This window comes from Arachis stenosperma, chromosome 5 (assembly GCF_014773155.1).
Source record: "Arachis stenosperma cultivar V10309 chromosome 5, arast.V10309.gnm1.PFL2, whole genome shotgun sequence".
In the NCBI taxonomy this organism is placed as follows: domain Eukaryota; kingdom Viridiplantae; phylum Streptophyta; class Magnoliopsida; order Fabales; family Fabaceae; genus Arachis; species Arachis stenosperma.
In genome coordinates this window covers 25,290,357-25,310,585 of record NC_080381.1, presented here as the reverse complement: position 1 = coordinate 25,310,585, position 20,229 = coordinate 25,290,357, and the positions used below count along the sequence as shown (strand labels likewise).

The 20,229-nt window shown below is 33.1% G+C and overlaps 2 protein-coding genes across 2 annotated transcripts; both read right to left on the bottom strand.

The window, feature by feature from the left end:
- Positions 1-687: 687 nt before the first annotated feature.
- LOC130980598 (peroxidase C1C-like) lies at positions 688-2,495 on the bottom strand. The gene is made up of 2 exons (XM_057904258.1): positions 1,998-2,495; positions 688-1,464 (listed from the first exon to the last, which is right to left on the bottom strand). Exons 1-2 carry the CDS (start codon positions 2,493-2,495, stop codon positions 688-690), a joined length of 1,275 nt encoding a protein of 424 aa, XP_057760241.1.
- Positions 2,496-12,234: 9,739 nt separating this feature from the next.
- LOC130979120 (ribose-phosphate pyrophosphokinase 4-like) lies at positions 12,235-16,150 on the bottom strand. The gene is made up of 7 exons (XM_057902484.1): positions 15,679-16,150; positions 14,689-15,004; positions 14,492-14,587; positions 14,135-14,203; positions 13,899-14,027; positions 13,669-13,768; positions 12,235-13,020 (listed from the first exon to the last, which is right to left on the bottom strand). The coding sequence occupies exons 1-7, from the start codon at positions 16,071-16,073 to the stop codon at positions 12,887-12,889; spliced, it is 1,239 nt and encodes a 412-aa protein (XP_057758467.1). The 5' UTR covers positions 16,074-16,150; the 3' UTR covers positions 12,235-12,886.
- Positions 16,151-20,229: the final 4,079 nt, after the last annotated feature.

Genomic DNA, 20,229 nt, shown 5'->3' with positions numbered 1-20,229 from the left:
TATATATATATATATATATAATGTTTTCTATCTTTGATGCTTTGAGTGTAATGACAATTATCGTTTTTGTTTATTTTTTTTCATAAACTCCTAGATATATTATTCTTCTTTAAATATTATGTACTTTTTTTTTATTTAGGTGTCATAATGTTTTACTACCGTTACTTTACCACTTAAGTGTAAAATTTTGTGTGTAAGAAAATTACAAATAACATGACAATAAATATTCAATTACATAATAAATAGTTAAAATCAAATGTTCTAGTACATATTCATTTTTATTTGTTTAAACTCTCAATTTCAAATTTCTTTGAAGACAATACTTAATTTTTCACTTTATTACTTAAAATGGCGAGTGTATTTGCCAAAAAATGTGTGCAAGTGGTAACATTCATCTTTTCTCAAACAATTCCATTAAAAAGTTGTTAGCTATAAACATTTAGCTTGATTGAAAAGTTACAAAATGAAAAGAACCCAGAGGCCACAATATTCAGTAGTCATCAAACAAAGCAAATAATAATCAATAATAAGAAGTTAAGTATTCATAGTAAAAAGGCATCTTTATATATCGATTTTTCTTTCCTGTTGATAGAAGTTATCATTAACATACACACATACTTTAACAAGAATATGAATAATAATTACAACAACAATAATAATAGTAATATAATACTATAAAAGTAATAATCAATTATTGGTGGACCTACAAGTCTTCCTAACTTCTCCAAGAAGACCAGTGAGCACATTAAAAGTAGTCATCTTAGTGAACAACTCAGCAAACCTCTTTGGGAACAACGTATCATCTTCCGCCATCTGTCTCACGGTGGGACCCGTCCTAGGATCATCTTTTAACGAAGAATCCGACAGCAACAAAGCCTTGTTCTGTACAAGGTTCTTAAAGTAGCGGTTGTCCAATGCATAAGGCGTTTCATCAAAGTTCACATTAGGGTTTCTGAATTGTGGTGTTCCAGGATTAGCGCAAAGTCTCCTCAAATCTTCCACATATGGCAATGGAAGCACTGGATCAGGCTTCTGCGTATTTCTGAAGTTGTAAACCCTATCCATGAAAAGATCACAGTGTGCTGTACCAACGGAGTGTGCACCCAAGAGCACCACCATTTCCTCTTGATTGAAACCTAGCCTCCTAAAGATGGCGGACATCTGGTCTATCGTGGCAGTCGGGGAGGCCAGGTTCTGATCTGCCGCCGTAGCCAGGGAGTTGAGGGCGTCCCTGCGTCCTCCTAGAGGACGCTGGCGGACTCCCCCAGCTATTGCCATCGCCTCGTTGGCTGAAAAAGCAATTGCATCTGCACATGACACTGTCTGTGGACACTCTTCCTCCAATCTCATTTTTAGGTCGTCGATCAGATCGGCACCTTTGAGGCTCATTCCGTTGAAGATTGAACCCTTCTCCACTTTATCTCCTTGCCCAATGGAGTCTAGCAAGATCGAGGCATCACAACCCTATTAAAAATCATTCCCACAAATATAATTATTAAATGAGAAATGTAACATATCAATTATAGGTAAAAAAGGATAAATTTTGTTAATCATATAACTCTGTTCTTGTTAAATTAAGGTAAAAATTCACATTTTATTTTTACATAAAATTAATAGTTAAAAATTGTTGCATAATAATTTAATAAAATATATCAAATCATCTAATAATTCATAATTATTAACTTTACATGAAAATAACTGCATTGAATTTTTACTTTAAATTAACTTCTTTTTATATCAACATAAAATATTATCCATAAAACAAAGGTGATTGAATGAATGGATAAATTATGTTTCTTTATCTAAATTAAACTCTACATGTATATACAGTTACATAGGTTTTAAATAATTTTTTAGCAAAGTGCCTCATTAGAATAATCAAATGTTTTTATGGTGAACATTCATATATAGCTGTGAGGTTGATAGTTAAAACCCCTAGACGAACACAACTAAGTTTCGAATTTTGAATATAATAATATTAGTTTGGAAAGACTTACACCAACAGCACAATCATGGAATGCAAGACGAATAATGTTAGCAGGTGCAGATGGATTTGTCTTTATAAGTTCTGCCAACCAATCAGCCACAATCTTCTCTGCATTAGGGCAACTTCTATCGTAGAACCCCACCGACAGACCACCTAAGTTATTAGTAATAACCATCTGTGCAGGCTTAAAATCAGCCGGCTCTGCAGGCTGAACAGCCGGATCAGGAATTATCACTGCTTGAGGTGGCGGCGGCGATCCTCCCATGCCGTATGCACCAGCAATATATGAACCCCTGGGCTCGTTTACTTGGGCTCCCGGCGGGTCTTGATTATCATTTCCTTGAGCCTGTTGTTCTTGTTGTTGTTGTTGTTGTTGTTGTTGTTGTTGTCGTCCATGTCTGAAGTGAAAGCCGAAGCCGTTGAAAAAGTCATCCAGATCTGCCTTTGAAGGAACGACGATCAGGCTCAGCACCAAAAGCGCCACCAGCAGTGGCCGTGGCAACTTCATTTTAAGCAAAATAATGATAACTCGATTGGTTTGAGGTATGAGAAATTGAGGAAGCCTTTTTATAATTCAATAGAGTTTTAGCTCAAAACAACTATGATGAGTTGGTAGTTTCTAATATTGTTATGGTTAATTTTCTTCAAGTAACTATAAGGGAAATTGTTGTGTTCGCAAGAGCGAATAGAACATTGCTTTAGTTTGACGGTGTGTTTTATTAGGTTGCTGTCTATATATGGAGATTGAAAACCGTTGTGTTGGTTATTATGAACCTGTGTTAGTTTGTTTTGCGTTCAGAGATTGGCATGGGAAATTCCGTTTGGGTTTTCCAGATAAGAGAGAAGCCTTAAAATGGTGGATATAGATAAATTTGAGGAAAATTAATTAGGCTGCTAATTATAGTTTGAGGCTACAATTCATTTTTTCCACTTTTGATATTTAGTTTATGTGCGGTGGGCCTCCTCTCTTCCCTTTTTCTTATCCCATGGTTGAGAGCGAGACAATAATGTATGTTAAAAGTATTTCTACCCTCGTATCATTTAGAATTTTATAAGAATATATAAATATAAAGAGGGAATATATTTTCAAGTGAAAATTTTAATAATTGAGGGATGTTAAATACAAATTCAGTTAGATAAATTAAATTATTTAATAATTTTTAATTATTAATTTCACATAAAATTAACTATACTTAAATTTTTACGTATTTTTATTTGGAGCTTTATTGAGCCCTCGATGTTGGTTTAGGTTATGCGGCATTTATATTAACTAGCGTCTTGCTTAGCAATATTTTCCTGTTCTTTTGTGGGCATTTATTTTCTCTTTTACTATGACAAAAAGAAAGATGAACAAAATTAAGAGAATCTTCAAATTCAAGTCCAATACCAGGAGCTCGAGGTCAAATTATCAGTCAAGTACCATGTGAAGCGCGGTAGTTATAAAATCTCATCTAGAAATAATGAAAAAATAAGTTAAGGAAATAAAAAAAATAATAATTAAAAATCATCAAATATTTTAATATGTTTAACTAAACTGTTATATTTAACAGGTATCTATATCTTAATTATTATTCATAAAAAGAGATTTCTTATAAATAGTCACTTAAATATTAACTTGAGTTTAAAATATAAATATCACTTTTTTGTAAACTTCTTTTATATACATTATAATTTAGTGTTAAGAATGATTAATAAAAAATTAGAGAAGAGAAAAAAAAAGTATGCCATAAAAAGAAAATATACCAAATATAAATATAAGTTAAATATCATTTAACGTTCGAACTAATACTGCCAAAGCACACATCATGAATTAATGATAAACATCGTCACATTTTTTCATTGCAACACTGTTGGATTTTTTTTTCTCTTCATTGTGAGGTTCAAGTTTAGTTTTTTGGAATGTTTCTTTATACTCATTACGTCACAATTCTAATAAGATTTTTAGGAATTATTTTGATAGTAAGATTATAGCTATCAAAGTGAGAGAGAAAAGAAAAAATAGAATTTTTGTTTTTATGCAAAGCAGTAAATTTTAAATAACAGTTTCTCATTTATTCACCGTTGGATCGGTTTAAAATTTGAACTGCATTTTTCTCTTATTTTGTTCTCCATTTTTTATTTCTGGAGATGTTGATTAGAAATCTGCAGTAAGAGAAATTGGCTTTACAAGAGAGAAAATAGATTTCTCATTTTCATGCAAAGCATCAATTTTTGAATAGCAATTTCTCATTCATTCACCGTTGGATCAATGTGAAATTTGGGCTGCAGATTCTTCTCATTTTGGATGGTGGAGATTTAGATTTGAGATCTACAAAGGAAAAAATAGGCTTCAAACAACAGCTCTATTTTTTGGATATTTTTCATCTTATTGCTTCTCATTTGTAAGCTTTGTTGTTTTGATGTTTTGACTAGTTATATGCACGATTTGTGCTTTGTTTAAGATTCTCTTGTACCTCATTTGATTATAGTGAAGCTATTTTATTGGTCTGGATGACTTATGATTTTTACCTCTCACGTTGAGGAGGTTTTCCATGTTAAAATCTTGGTGTGTTCTTGTTATTGCTTTACTTGCTATATTTGCTTGTTCATAGTTAGTGCCATATTATGTTGTGAGTGCTTTTATATTATTCTCGTGTTGGATATTTGTGTTGTTTCCGCTGTTGTACTCTTTCATACTGGCATAAAAGCTTGTTGGTATTTTTTTGGGCTTGTGATTTTGTGAACAATGGAAGCTAATACTAATACTAGTAGAATGATCACTCTTAATGGTCCTAATTATGATTTGTGGAAATAAAAAATAGAAGATCTGCTTTATGTCAAGAATTTTAATTTCATCAACCAGTTTTTGGTACAGAAAATTCTAATGATAAATCTGATGACGATTGGACTTTGTTACATAGACAAGTTTGTGGATATATCAGGCAGTGGGTTAACGATAATGTGTTGAACCATATTATTGGAGAGACACATGCTCAGAGCCTTTGGATTAAGTTTGAATAGTTGTATACTCAAAAAACTAAGAATAACAAGATGTTTTTGATCAAGCAGTTGTTGGCTTTGAAATATACAGATGGGACATCAATGACAGATTACTTGAATAACTTTCAATGAATAATGAATCAGTTATCTTCTATGGGTATCAAGTTTGATGAAGAGGTTCAAGGATTGTTACTTCTTAGCTCCTTACTAGACTCGTGGAAAATTCTAAGAATTTCATTGTCCAATTCTGCTCCTGATGATGTAATCTCTATGGATCTTGCCAAGAGCAGTGTTTTGAATGAAGATATGAGAAAAAACTTACAAGACACATCGAATACACATTCAGATGTTCTTGTTTTTGAGTCTAGATAAAAATATTGAATGTCATCATTGTGGTCAAAAAGGACATGTGAAAAGATTTTGTTGGCAGCTAAAGAAGGAGAAATCCAAGGCAAGTAAATACAAGAGCAAAAATAAAGATGATGGTAGCAATGAAGACAAGGTTAATGTAACTTATGATAATTTTCTTCTTGTTGAGAAGTTTGAATCTGTTAACCTTGTTGATAATGGTGCTAATTGGATGATTGATAGTTGTGCTTCTATTTATGTTACATCTAGGAGGGATTTTTTTACATCTTATACTTCTGGTAATTTTGGTGATGTGAAAATAGCTCATCAAGGAGTTACAAAATGTGTCCGTGTTGGACAGGTTTGCTTAGAAACCTCCAATGGTACCAAGTTGACTTTGAAGCGTGTATAGCATATTCCAGATATTCGGTTGAACTTACTTTCTGTTGGTAAGTTGTATGACGAAAACTTAGATAGCTCATTCTCTCGTGATAGTTGGAAGCTCACCAAAGGTTCTATGATTGTTGCTAGAGGTACACGACACTCTACTCTTTATTTAACTCATGCAAAGATCGTGAAATATGTTATTAATGCTGCTGAGTTTGTTGATGGAACTGATTTATGGTATAAGAGATTACGTCATATGAGTGAGAAATGTATGAATATGTTATCCAAGAGGAATCTTTTATCTAGTTGCAAGATTCTTTTACAAAAGTGCAACCATTGCTTTGCTGGAAAACAAAACAAGATTTCTTTCAAGAGCCATCCACCTTTAAAGAAGTCGGAGATACTTGACTTAGTGCATTAATTCTAATGTATGTGGGCCGATGAAGACAATAACACTTGGAGGATCTATCTATTTTGTAACCTTTATTGATGACCATTCTAGAAAATTATAGGTTTACACTTTGAAGACCAAAGATCAAGTTTTGAATGTGTTCAAGCAATTTCAAATTTCTGTTAAAAGAGAAACTGGAAAAAAGTTGAAATGTATTCGTACTGACAATGATGGTGAGTACTCAGATCCATTTGATACTTATTGTAAAGAGCATGGTATAAGATATCAGAAGACTCTTCCTAAGACTCCTAAGTTGAATGGCTTGGTTGAAAGGATGAACAGAACATTGGTTGAAAGAGTTAGGTACTTATTGTGACAGTCTGGATTGACAAAATCCTTTTGGGGTGAAGCTTTGAGCACATGTCTTGAACCAGACACCATGTGTTTTCTTGCAATTTAAAGTGTCAGAGAATATATGGTCAAGTAAAAATGTTTCTTATGATCGTTTAAGAGTGTTTGGATGTAAAGCCTTTGTTCATATTCCCAAAGATGAGAGATCCAAGTTTGATTTAAAAACTAGGCAGTGTATTTTTATTGCCTATGGCATGGATGAGTTTGGTTACAGATTTTATGATCGTGTTAGTAAGAAGATGATTCGTAGTAGAGATGTTGTCTTTGTTAAAGACCAAACATTGAAGGATATTGATAATGTGGAGAAGCCAATGGCCCAGTCTAGTGATGATTTTTCTGACTTAGATTCCCTCTATGCTTATGGTAGAAGATGGTAAAGTTAAAGCTCAAAATAATGAGCATGATACAGGTGCAGGGGAAGATGGAACAGTTGATCCAACCCTTAATAAAGTTGGTGATGATGATTAAGATGAACAACTATCTTTGAAAATTTCTGCAAATGCACTCAGAAGATCTATAAGAGAGGGGAAGCTTTCGTCAAAGTATTCTCCACATGAGTTTGTTTTGTTGACTGATGGGAGAAAACTTGAATGTTTTGGAGAGGCTGTTGAAGATAGAAGCAAATTTCAATAGATTGAAGCTATGCAAGAAGAAATAAAGTCCTTGCCTGAGAATAATACCTATGAGTTGGTGAAACTACCGAAGGGTATGCGAGTTTTGAAGAACAAATGGATATTCAGGATCAAGAATGAAGAACACAATTCTAAGCCTCGATATAAAGCCAGATTGGTTGTTAGAGGCTTTAGTCAGAGAAAAGGTGTTGATTATGAGGAGATTTTTTCTCCTTTTGTGAGGATGTCATCTATTCGTGCTGTGCTCGAATTAGCAGCTTCTCTTGATCTGGAGATTGAGAAAATGGATGTAAAGCTAGCTTTTCTTAATGGTGATTTAGATAAGGAGATCTACATGAAGCAACTGGAGGACTTTGTTGTTAAAAGAAAGGAAGATTTTATGTTCAGGTTTAAGAAGAGTCTTTATGGGTTAAAGCAAGCTCCAAGACACTGGTACAAGAAGTTTAAATCTGTTATGGGAGAGCATGGTTACCGTAAGATAACTTCATATCATTGTGTATTTGTGCAAAATATTTATGATGGTGCTTTATTATTCTTTTGCTTTATGTGGATGATATTTTAATTGTGGGTAAGAATGCTTTGAGGATTAATAAGTTGAAGAAACAGTTGAACAAGTTCTTTGCTATAAAGAACTTGTATCTTACCAAACAGATTTTAGGCATGTTTATTACTCATTATAGAGATTCCAAGAAGCTTTATTTGTCACAGGAGAAGTACATAAAGAAGGTGCTTCAAAGGTTTGGCATGAATAATGCCAAATGTGTTGCCAGTTCTTTTGCTCCTCCTCATTTTAAGTTGAGTACCAAGTAGTTTCCAACCACTGATGAGGAGAAATAAGTAATGAATGTTCCTTATACCTCAGTTGTTGGAAGCTTGATGTATGATATGGTGTGTACTAGACCAGATATTGCTCATGCGATTGGTACTATGAGTCGTTTTCTCTCTAATTCATACATGGCAGGAGATGTTGATTCTCGAAAGTCTACTTCAAGTTATTTGGTCAAATTTGCAGGGGAAGCTATTTCATGATAGTCAAGGCTACAGAAGTGTGTTGTAATTTCTACCACAGAAATAAAGTTTATTGCAGCAACTAAAGTATGTAAAGAGTTATTGTGGATGAAGAAGTTTCTTGTAGTACTTAGTTTTAAGCAAGACCGTTATGTGTTGTTGTGTGATAGTCAAAGTGCTATTCATTTTGCCAAGAATTCTACTTTTCATGCAAGATCTAAATATATTGATGTTAGATATCACTAGATGCGGAATATGTTAGATTCCAAGTTGTTGAAACTTGAGAAAATTCACACTGATGATGGTGCAGACAAAAGCAATGTCAAGAGATAAACTTGAAACATGTTGTTTGATCGCCAGAATGGTGAGGGCCTCCTCCTAGTCGAGAAGGGGGAGATTTGTTGGGCTTTTTTTCTCTCCTTTCTGAGACCCAAGCCTAATTTTTTGGAAGTTTTTCTTTGCTCCCATTATGTCGCAACCCTAATTAGATTTTTTAGGGTTATTTTGAGAGTAAGAGTATAGCTATCAAAGTGAGAGAGAAGAGGGAAAATAGAATTTCTATTTTTATGCAAAACAGTAAATTTCAAATAGTATTTTCTCATTCATTCACCGTTAAATCCACCTAAAATTTGAACTACGATTTTCTCTTATATTGTTCTCCTTTCTGGACGGTGGAGATGTAGATTAGAGGTTTGCAGTGGGAGAAATTAGTTTCGCAAGAGAGAAAATATATTTTTCATTTTTATGAAGAGTAGCAATCTTTGAATAAACGCTTCTCATTTGTTCACTGTTGGATCAATGTGAAATTTGGACTACAGATTCTTTTCATCTTATTCTTCATTCTGGACGGTAGAGATTTGGATTTGAGGTCTTTAGAAGGAGAAATAAGATTCAAACAGCAGCTCCTTTTTTGGAAATTTTTCATCTTCTTCCTTCTCATTTGTAAGCTTTAGTGCTTTGATGTTTTGGCTGGTTATATGCACGATTTGTGCTTTGTTTGAGATTCTTGTATACCTCATTTGATTATAGTAAAGTTATTTTATTAGTCTGGACGATTCATAGTTTTTATCTCTCATATTAAAAAATTTTTTACGTTAAAATTTTGGTGTATTCTTATTATTAATTTACTTGCTATATTTATTTATTTAAAATTATTATCATATTATATTGTGAATATTTTTATATTAAAAATTTGTGTTATTTCTGCTGCTAGCTTCTTTCACACACTGCATGGATATATGTTTTTGACAGAAATATATGAATGAGAACGTTATTTAGTGAAATAGAGTGAAATAAGTGGTCATTATGCAGAAGAATAAGAAAAAGATGAAATATTATTAAAAGATAGTACTAATTCTTTTGCACTTTGACCAAAAATGTCATTAAAAAATTCATTATTAATAGATCTTAAAATTTTATTAGACATGAGATGACACATTATTTTTAAGGAGTTATACGAGAAAGACTATGCTATTACAATTGAAATATAGATGGTAGTAAAAAACAACACACATTTGATATAGTGGAAACATAAATTCTTGAAGTTTTTTTTAATTAAAAGGGGCCATAGGCCAAAGACAAAACAAAAATTAAGCTACAACTACTTTTGGGAATTAGCGCTGACAATGAGTAAGGTAGAAGTTTGAACCTTAATCTAATTCTATTCGCGAGTTGAGAATTTCATTAAAATTCTATTCTATTTTATCCATGAGTTAAAAATCTCTTAACCCTAACTCTACCAACACTCTAAAATTATAAACCCTATTCGCAAAAATATCAATTTTTTTTAAAAACAAATACAAAATTCAGTCATTCTAAATTTTATACATATTAATAAAATAAAAAATAAAAAATCAAATTAAAATTAAAATTAAAAATAATAAAATATTAAAAAAATCCAACATAAAATTATAAACATACATATTATTATATTAATAAAATAAAAAATAAAAAATTAAATTTAAATTAAAATATTTTATAATTATTTTTACTTTTATAATTATAAATGATTTATTTGTATATTTATTCTTTTCTTCTGGACAGCTCTTTTTAAATTTGAGTAAATAATTAAATTAATTTTGAAAAAATTATGTGATCTCTAAATTAATTTTTAAAATTTTTTTAATTAAATATATCTTTAAAAAATTTTAAATTAATCACATTAATAATTCTATCGCATTTTTTACTAAAGGAGTTAACAAAAATTGACCTTGTCATTTAAGTTGCCTAAACGACGTTTTTACGATAGAGGAGGAGTTAAATTAAATTAAAAATTAAAAAATAAAACTGAAAAAAATAAAACCCTTTTTTTCCTCTCGCTCTCGGGTAAGGGGACTCTTTTATGGTTTGTTTATGCTGTACTTTTTTCATGTTCATGAACTTAAGAGTGGTGGAGTGTTGTTTTTTCCTTATAGCCTTGGTTTTTCTCCCTCTTTCATGAGTAGAATCTGCTCTTCACTGTTGGGATCTCGTCCTCGTCTGTTCTTCAGAGGCCACGCCACGCAGAAACCAGGCCGTACAATGCGGGGGATGCGGAGGCTAAACAACCGACAGCTTTGTGTGCTTTAAGGAGAAGAACCCATGTGAGTTATTTTGCGTTTTTGCCTCTTCTTTTCTCCCATACGCGACTTGAATGTTCACGATTACCACCACCACCAATGAGCAAGTCTTCATCGGAAGGACCCTCGAGCTCTCCCATGCACCAGTTTGGGTTTTCCATCTTGACCACCACCGGTGTTCTACGGTGGCTCTCTTTTTCACCCAGCTGAACAAAGGTGCCATTTTTGTATATATTTTTATGTTTTTTAGAGGACTTTGATCTCTCTGACGAAATTAACCAGAAACACCACAGCCTTAAAAAAAGAAAGAAACAAACAATGGAAGAAGAAGAAGGAGGGTGAGGAAAAGGGACTAGAAGTTAAATGTCATTGTTGGTAAAGAAAAATAGAAAGAGGAATGATAATAGTGAGAGACGCACGATAAGAGCAGAGCAAAGCATCACTACACCATTATGACATTGGCAGCTAGAGAGACATCCATGGCTACTCAGGCAAGAGTTAGTGGCTACGGAGTTTCAGTAATGAGGAACAGATTCAACAAGGGAGAAGATGACTAATGGGTGAAATTTTTGGGGTGAGTGAGACTGGGTAGGTCAAGTTTACGTATTTGTTGAGCTAGCTCATGAAAAGAACAGCGCCTTTAGCACCGTCACTGGGAGCGACGGAAAGAGTAAGACTAACTTAAAATTTTTTAAAGATAAATTTAATTAAAAAAAAATTAGGAACTAATGTAAAGAATCCATAATTTTTAAAGACGGATTTTTTATCATTTATTTTTTTAAGGTTTTAAATTTATTGTATTGTATCTTAACTCTTAAGCTTCTTACTACACAACTATCAATCTATATTATTATTTATGTTTATTTTTGGGATTATAGGATGTATTTATTTTTGAGAATATAATAAGATAAGACATTGAAAATAAAACAAAACATAGAAGAGGGAGATATAAAATTTTATGTTTTTATATTTTGTTTGGTAATAAATTAGAACAAATTATAAAAATTTAATTTATTTTTATTTTTTCATTTAAAAATTTAAAAAAATATATAATAATAAAAAAATATAATTATAAAAGATTTACAAGAATAATAAAAAAAATAAAAAATAAGTTGTGTCTTTTGTAAATGTCTCTGTGTCATTCCTGTTAAGATAGAGACAAAATACACTAATTCAGTATCTTAATGTCCCGTAAACAAATGCAGCCTATAGGTAAAATTTGATCACTTTGAGTGATCAACAAGATTTAAACTGTATATTTGTAACATCTGAAAAAGTGAAAATTAATTTTAGAATCAGAAAATAAATAATGTGATAATTTCTAAAATATAATCTTATCATAATTAGAAAAAACATATATATGTACATATTTGAAAATCATTAATTTAGAGAGAACTATTTTGCATAAAGGGTTAGAGCATATTGGAGGAGACATGTTTAAAAGTGTTCCAAAAGGCGATGCCATTTTGCTCAAGGTTAGGTTATTAGCATTGTAGCTACAATTTAAAGCATTCAAATTTATTTATTTATATAACAAAATCTAATATATTGTCATCATTTCAGCATGTATGTCATAATTGGGGAGACGAAGAATTTGTGATGTTTTTAAGAAACTGCTATGAAGCTTTGCCAGCACATGGGAAGGTCATAGTTTTGGATACTTTATTGCCTGAAATTCTCACATGAAGATGTTTCTTCCCTTCATCACCGTATACCATCTCCATTTCGAATTTAACCTGTATGATTCTAGTAACTGCATCAATCTTTTTCTGGTTTTTGGCGCTTGAGAGTTGAGATTGTGGATCCTCAATCATTACTTCAATCTTCTCAGGTTGGAACCAGAGGTGCACAAATCAGCATTCATTATTCTTGTACATTTACACACAAAGAAGACACTAAAGATTTAAACTACCAAAATCCAAAAGGCCAAGAAAAAAAGGTACATCCGTACATGATTATGTTTAATAAACTATTTTCTATTAACAATCATTAAGCTGCATGAAAGCAAATCAAGGTAGATGTTGGCCTTGGCAAAGCTTCATTTTTCTTTTTTTTACCCCTTTGAAAGCTGCTAGAAAAAGCCGCATGCTAAAAGAGCTCTATCTCTATGAAGAGGATTTTCTACTTCTTTTGTCCTTATTTATTTTGAGGATGAAATTAATAATAATAACATTGTGTTCCTTTTTCAGATTTGGAGACTGGCTGATATAGAGCTTGCAAGGCTGAGAACCTCAAATGGCGGCTTGTTCGTCACCTCCTTCACTGTCAATGGGCATGAATCTGTGATCCAGAAGTAGGTGAATGCACTCTCTGGATGCCCTGGAGTGTTAGAGGTAAGACATATAAGTAAACATTAGATTGCCCTTGTGAGTTTTTCTTAGTACTCATTTGGAACTCATTATATTATTATCATAGGATAGAGAGTGAGGTTCCACTTCCACCCTATAGTGTTAAAAATGACAAAGTTTCAATTGAGTACATAAAACATGAGTCATTTTTATCACTACTTATAAATGAAATCCTCATTTTAACACACAATAGTATTCAAACTTAAACCACAGTTCACCTAGATGTGTTAGTGAAAGATTTAAAAACACACGAGTTTACAAATGTAATGTAAAATCTGCTGTAAATATATTGATACTTCAAAATGAAAAAACTACACAATGACAAGAAACTCATGCTGAAATATGGTCAATGAACCAAGTGAAAAGTGACTGGATATCTGAACTTTTTCAAGTCGATGGGATCTTGAAGAGAAGTGTGACATGACTAAAGAATGTTCATGGAGTATAATGCCATATAATACCCAGTAAATTTTCAAGAAAAATTCAACTAAATCAAATAAATAAAGGGAAATGGATTAACAAGTTCATGGATATTTCATATGAATTTATGTTCCTCTATGACAAAGGAGAGGCAATGAACATGGATCTATGAAAAAAAGCAATGCAAATGAAGCACTACCTCCATTGTCATGTTCAAAGCGTGCCCATGATTTATTTGGAAAAATGCCATGCGTTACATAAGCACTAATCTTTTCCGCTCCATGAGCTGCCAAAACTTTCTGAAAGATGAAAAACTTACAAGTTATGAAATAAAACATAGAGAAGCTTTCTTACAATAAATAATATAATATAAGACTTTGATTTTGTGTAGTATGTTAGGTATGAATCCTCTTACATAAATGTCTGTACCTGACATTCTACTAGAGTTCCACCCGATTGAACCAAATCATCAACAATCACAACATGCCGAGCACTCGGATCTCCCTCCTTAATACGAACAATCCGTTGATCTCCTTCCCTAACTTTTGCACAAACTATCTGCATATGCATTGTGTAAGTGGTAACAGATGGAAGCAATGCTGAATGTGGCACCAGATTGATACACATGACATTTGCTAAGTTAGAGAAAATTGTTAGAGCAATACCGTTGGAAAATGCTGGAGTTGCTTATGAAATCGTTTCCAAGCACCATCATCAGGAAAAGCAATTGATATCTGTGATACATGAATTCCCAACTTGTCAATGAAGAAGATAGTATGAAAGCAATTACTCATTCACTTTTTCAGTTAACATCAAATGAAATATAAGCATGTTTCTTTTCAGAATAATATCGAGAAGACTTGATGGTAAAATATGAGAAGCAAGTTTCAAAATGATAGGTTGATTACTTGCAAGTGCACAAGATCTGCAGTTTCTATCACACAAAGGGGAAAAGCCAGAACAATATATACAAAAAGAACACAAGTTTTCACAAAGGAGAAGAAATAAAGATAAATCCGTACATTGTCAGAATCAGGGAGATCTTGAAGCCTTCTTTTAAGCAATGGTATGCCACTCTCAAAGCACGGTAGAATGTTATCGCCAAAGTAGAATCTCTCCTGTGTTGAAGCAAATCATCAACCAATAAGGGAAAATAAGATATGAACCAACCAGCAACAACTATAAAAAGGAATTCATTCTACCAATATAAGGCATGAACCTGCAAAGCATGAATATCAAATGTCACCAAACTAGTAGGTCCTCCCCTAGAAATCGGTATATTTGACAAAAGCCTAGCCAAAGTAAAAGCCGTAGCAATATCTCCTTCATCTTCCATTCTTTCAGAAGTGCCAGTAGGGAAGAACGGAAGGACAAGGGTAAACGAGGAAATAAACAGTTTCGGCAATTGATAAATAACAGGTATCTGCTCAAAAATCACTGCTGGAGAACTGAACGATGCCAGAAAAGCTACATGCTGTCCACGAATACTTTGAGCATTTGGAATGAATATGTTGGGAAAACCATCAGGAAACTTTCTGAAGCATAATATAAAGCATTTCAGTGGAAACCCAAAAAATGTATTCAAAATGCAAACAAGGTAGGGGAAAAAAAGAACAAACAATACCAATGTAACATAGCAACAGTTTCAGTAACCTCAGGCATCACATCAAGATCATAATTTTAGCATCTTAAGTAAAATTACAGTTTAAGCCTATAATAGAAGAGGGAATAGGAAATTGGAAATGGTGAATTGAACTACTCCCTTAAACCCGTCAACTCATCATTGTTAACAGAAATTTCTGCATTTTCAATGTCGCTGTGAGTCCAACTAATTATTTTAAAATTATTTTGTTGATATTAAAATTCTATACCCTAATCATAAACTCTTAACCCTAAATCCTATATTACAAAACTAAACTCTAAAATTGTCTAATGTTGGCTATCTAAAAGTTGGTCCTGTAGTTTCTCCTATTTACTCTCTTAATGGGCATTTCCAAGTTCCGAAATTTGAACAACACACTACATCAATTCCATCACGAAACTGCAATTCAACTTAATAGGATCATAGAGACATTGAACTGGGAGAGTCCAGAGTCAACGAAAAACCAATACACATTACCACATTGGTCAAAAACACATATTGGCAAGACATAGCACGGGCAAGAAGAAAAGAAAAAAAAAAAAGAGAAACAGAGAAAATGAAACAAACCCCCAAGAGATAGTGCGGAGTTCGATGGTGTCAGATTCAGAGGCGATTTTCTGAGCAAGGGACTTGGTCTCGTCGCAGAAAAAGAGAACAACCTTTTTAGCATTCTTGGTGCGGAATTCAGATGAAGTAGCAGCGGAGACAGACACCAACGAAGAAGAAAATGAGGAGGAGGAAGAGTTGTTGTTACCGTGAATGGAAGAGTCTTTGTTCATTTCCCGCACGTGCTCAATTGACCAGTTGCGGAGGTTGCTCTTGATCTCGCACGTGGAAGAGAAGCGGTTTTTGTTGTTGCTGTTATTGGAATTGAGAAGGAGGAAGTGGGAGTGAAGGGGAGAGGAGGGTTTGAGAGTGAGGGATCTGTTTTGGGACAAGAAGAAACTGGGTGGCGCCTCCATTCTCAGCAGTCACCGGTTGCATCGCCGACACTATTTGTTAGAGTCACACACTATTTGGTGGCAGGTGCCAGTTGGAGTTTGAGTTTGGCACTAAACAAAAATACTATTAATCAGTAAGTAATTAATTCCGAAGAATGTTAGGTGACAAAGAATAGGGACGTCCATGGATCGGATCGTATCCAGATCCGCGTTAAATATTCGCATCCGATTTAAAAATTGTGATAAGATTCGATTCGCAAATTAATTGGATTGGATTCTACACCCTTTGCGGATCGGATCGCGGATATCTGTTCTACATCCGTGTATCTGATCCGCAGATCCGTAGATCCGCACAATAATAATTAAAAATAAATAAATATATATGTTTAGTATTATATTTATTTGTTTGTATATTTTAGTTAGTAATTATTATTCATATATGGTATTATTTTACTTTTGTTATTTAGAAAGAGTTTGATTAAAAATATTTTAGGAATAAATAAGTTTAAAAGTATAAAAGAAATATTTTTATTGAATTTTTTTACATAGAAATATGATTAAAAAGAGAAGGTTTAATTATACGGATATATCCGATCCGATTCGTACATTTGCGGATCGGATCGGATCTAGCACTACAAAGCGCGGATATCATATCCGATCCGATCCGATGAAAATTGTGCGGATCGGATCAAATTTTCGGCCATATCTGATCCGATCCGATCCGCGAACACCCCTAACAAAGAATTAGATCGTCCCACAATTTTTGACCATTAAATGATCCTATAATAAAATATATTTTTTTAATTTTTAATTATTATTAAATAGTTTTTATTTAATTTTAATTATAAATTAATTTCATATATTTTATTTAATTATAAAAATTATTTTTTATTTTATAAATTATTATTTTATCATTCATCTATTATGTTTATTAACAATCACAAACAAAAATAATAACGAATTAGATTTTCGATTGATCATAATAACTTTCGGCAATCCTAATCAATTAAAAGTTTATCTGTTGATCCATTACATCCCTCGAGCATTGTGAAATCGTGTTTCAAAGAGAATCGATCGATTGAATTTCAGGTTCCATAACTCAATCGATTGGATTGAGCTTCAGGTTATCACAAAATAATCGATTGAAATTGTAAGGCAGTATGATTTTCGCAAAAATCAATCGATTGGTCATATTAACAATCGATTGGGTAATATGAACAATCGATTGAAAGCTTCGAAGCAACTTGAAGTCTCACAATTCAATCGATTGGTTGTGTTGCCCAATCGAATTGAAGTCTTCAAAGCAATATGAATTTGCCCAATTCAATCGATTTGTTGTGTTACCCAATCGATTGAACTATGCACTACGCGCCGTTCTCATTTTTCTTATCGTTTTTATAAATTATTATCTTATTATTCATCTATCTTATCTTTCAAATTTATCTTCAATTTTTTATTTTTTATTTTGATTTAGATACTCTAATCTTATCTTTTCTTTAATATTAAGATTATAAATTGGTGAATAATCTATCACCAATTATTCAATTCCACAATTGGAATCGTATATCAATCTCTTTGATTATCAAAAATTTCATTGTTTTTCTTTCGGATATCCATTTACTTAATATCCAATTTTTCTTCATTCTTTATCCGTCTATTTAATATCCAATATTTGTTCATTACTAATTGATCATCACAGTTGCAACAATCAGCAAAGGTCCAATCAACTTTTTCATTATAGTGTTCAGAAAATAATCCACCGTTTTGATTACAAAATCAAGTTTAGTGAATAGAATCTCTAATTTTGCAATTCTTTGTTTCGATACTTTATTCGTGAAATTGATTGTGTAATGAAAAAATTTTTTATCTTTTAATAATTCACAGACATTGAAAAATACTAAAATGTAAATAAATTTTATTATTTTTTATTATTAATTAGCTAGCAAAGTAGCAATATTAGAAGCTATTTATTTTTTGTAATGTTATAAGACGGAGTGTACTAAATTTTTTTTTTCATTGGACATTTTTAAGATGTCAGATATATTTACGGACACTGAGATGGATGAGCAATACCAGAAGGACGATGACATTAACCAACAAGAAGAGCTAGTTTGTGACCAAGATATGATAGATGAACAGAATGAATTCGAATAAGATTTCGAAGATGAATTTATTGAGGGAGCGTATTTTTCTGAATATGATCCATCAGAAGATACTCTTGAAGCTGCTTATGCGGTTGACTCCGTGCAAGATATTACAACTTTGAATTTCAATGAAAATTGTGCAGAGAAAATTGGTAAATATCACTTTTCTACTTTGCAGCTTGCATTTGATTTTTATCTGAAGTACTCAAAGTCGAAGGAGTTTAGTGCAAGGAAGAGTAAGACTTTTAAGAATAGTATTGGCGAGATTTACAAACAAAAGTTTGTATGTCATAGGCAAGAATTCAAGGAGGAGAAATATTACACGATGGAAAAAAGGAAGAAGGAGCCTAAATTTGAAACAAGAACTGGGTGTGAAACCCGAATGGATGTTAAATTTGTACCTAAAACTGGAATGTGGCATATCTTTTATTTCTTTGATGAACACAACCATGATCTATTGGATACACAATTTAGTGCTATGTTGCCTGCCCACAGAAAAATGATAGAGGTAGATATTATGCAAATGATGAACATGCTAAAGTCCCGGATTAGCACTTCACAGATATTTGGTCTTCTAGCTAGTTAAGTAGGCGGGTATAAAATTGTCGGCTATGGTCCCAGAGATATGTACAATGAGATTGCTAGGCAAAAGCGTCAAGTTCCTGGTGATGTAGCACGAATGTTGAAGAAGTTAGAGAATATGCGGTTGAAGGAACCACAATTATATTTCAAGGCGTGTCATGATTCAAGAGGTTTGTTACGTAACTTGTTCTAGTCTGATGGGATTAGCCAACTAGACTACCAACTCTTCGGAGATGTCATTGCTTTTGATGCTACGTACAAGAAGAACAAGTATAGTTGTCCATTAGTCATATTCAACAGGGTTAACCACCACAACCAAACAATTATTTTTGCTGCTGCGTTAATTGTGGATGAAACTACTGATACATATATTTGGCTCCTGTGTCAGCTCATGTTTGCCATGAAGGGTAAGACCCCAACCTCAATAATAACTTATGGGCCATGGCGATTAGGAATGCAGTAAGAGATGTATTTCCCGAAGTCAGACATAGATTATGCGCTTGGCACCTTATTCGAAATGCAACTAGCAATGTTGGAAATCCATCGTTTACATCTAAATTCAGGAAAATCATGTTGGGAGACTATGAGATTCCCGTGTTTAAGCGTAAGTGGGTTCAACTTATTGAAGAATTTGGCCTTAAGGATAAGCCGTGGGTGAATAACATGTATGAAGAGAAGCATATGTGGGCTACTGCATATATAAGAGGTAAGTTTTTTGCTGGCTTTAGAACTACCTCAAGATGTGAAGGTTTACACTCAGTTGTGATAAGGTATATGGGGTTGCAGTATGATTTGACAAGTTTTGTAGAGCATTTTCAAAGGTGTGTTGCACACTTGCGCTTTAAAGAATTTAATGCTGATTATGAATCTACACGTGAGGTGCCCATCATGCAGACTTGTATAGAGCTGCTAGAGAGATTGTTGCTGAGGTATACACTCATGAGATATTTCTATTATTTCTGTCATTTCTTTCTAGAGCTGGATCAATGCGGGTGCTAAACATAGAGAATAACAATGATTGCTCAAAGTACATTGTGTGTAAGCATGGGAGGCCCGATTTTCTATGGACTGTTGAATTTTGTCAAGAAGAAATGATCATGTGTTTCTGTTTAAGAATGGAGTCATTTGGAATTCCTTGTGAACATATTGTGAAAGTTCTGGTTGACAGAGACATTTGTGTGATCCCCCCATCATTAGTGTTGGATAGATGGACAAAGACGGTGAAATTAGCACTCAATGATGCAAGTGGGTTCACCAGGGATGCTGTTGTTATTAGTCGTCAAAGTGACTTGATGAAATTTTCTAAACAATTGGCTGCTGTTGCTGCTAAAGTCCCATAGAGATTTGAAGAGACATGTGACATTATTATGGGATTGTATTCATCTTACAAGACTGCAGACGAAGGCATTACGCAACCTCAGTCAGGTGTAGCTAAAAGTAGGAATTCGTAT

What these genes read in the sequence shown, in the direction of transcription:
- LOC130980598 (XM_057904258.1), bottom strand. Translation starts at nt 2,495, where the DNA reads ATGAAGTTGCCACGGCCACTGCTGGTGGCGCTTTTGGTGCTGAGCCTG. An exon ending in TCCATGATTGTGCTGTTGGT is followed by an intron (nt 1,465 to 1,997) that starts GTAAGTCTTTCC and finishes GATTTTTAATAG; the next exon opens with GGTTGTGATGCCTCGATCTT.
- LOC130979120 (XM_057902484.1), bottom strand. Translation starts at nt 16,073, where the DNA reads ATGGAGGCGCCACCCAGTTTCTTCTTGTCCCAAAACAGATCCCTCACT. An exon ending in ATCTCCCTGATTCTGACAAT is followed by an intron (nt 14,204 to 14,491) that starts GTACGGATTTAT and finishes CATGTATCACAG; the next exon opens with ATATCAATTGCTTTTCCTGA. An exon ending in AACTCCAGCATTTTCCAACG is followed by an intron (nt 14,028 to 14,134) that starts GTATTGCTCTAA and finishes ATGCATATGCAG; the next exon opens with ATAGTTTGTGCAAAAGTTAG.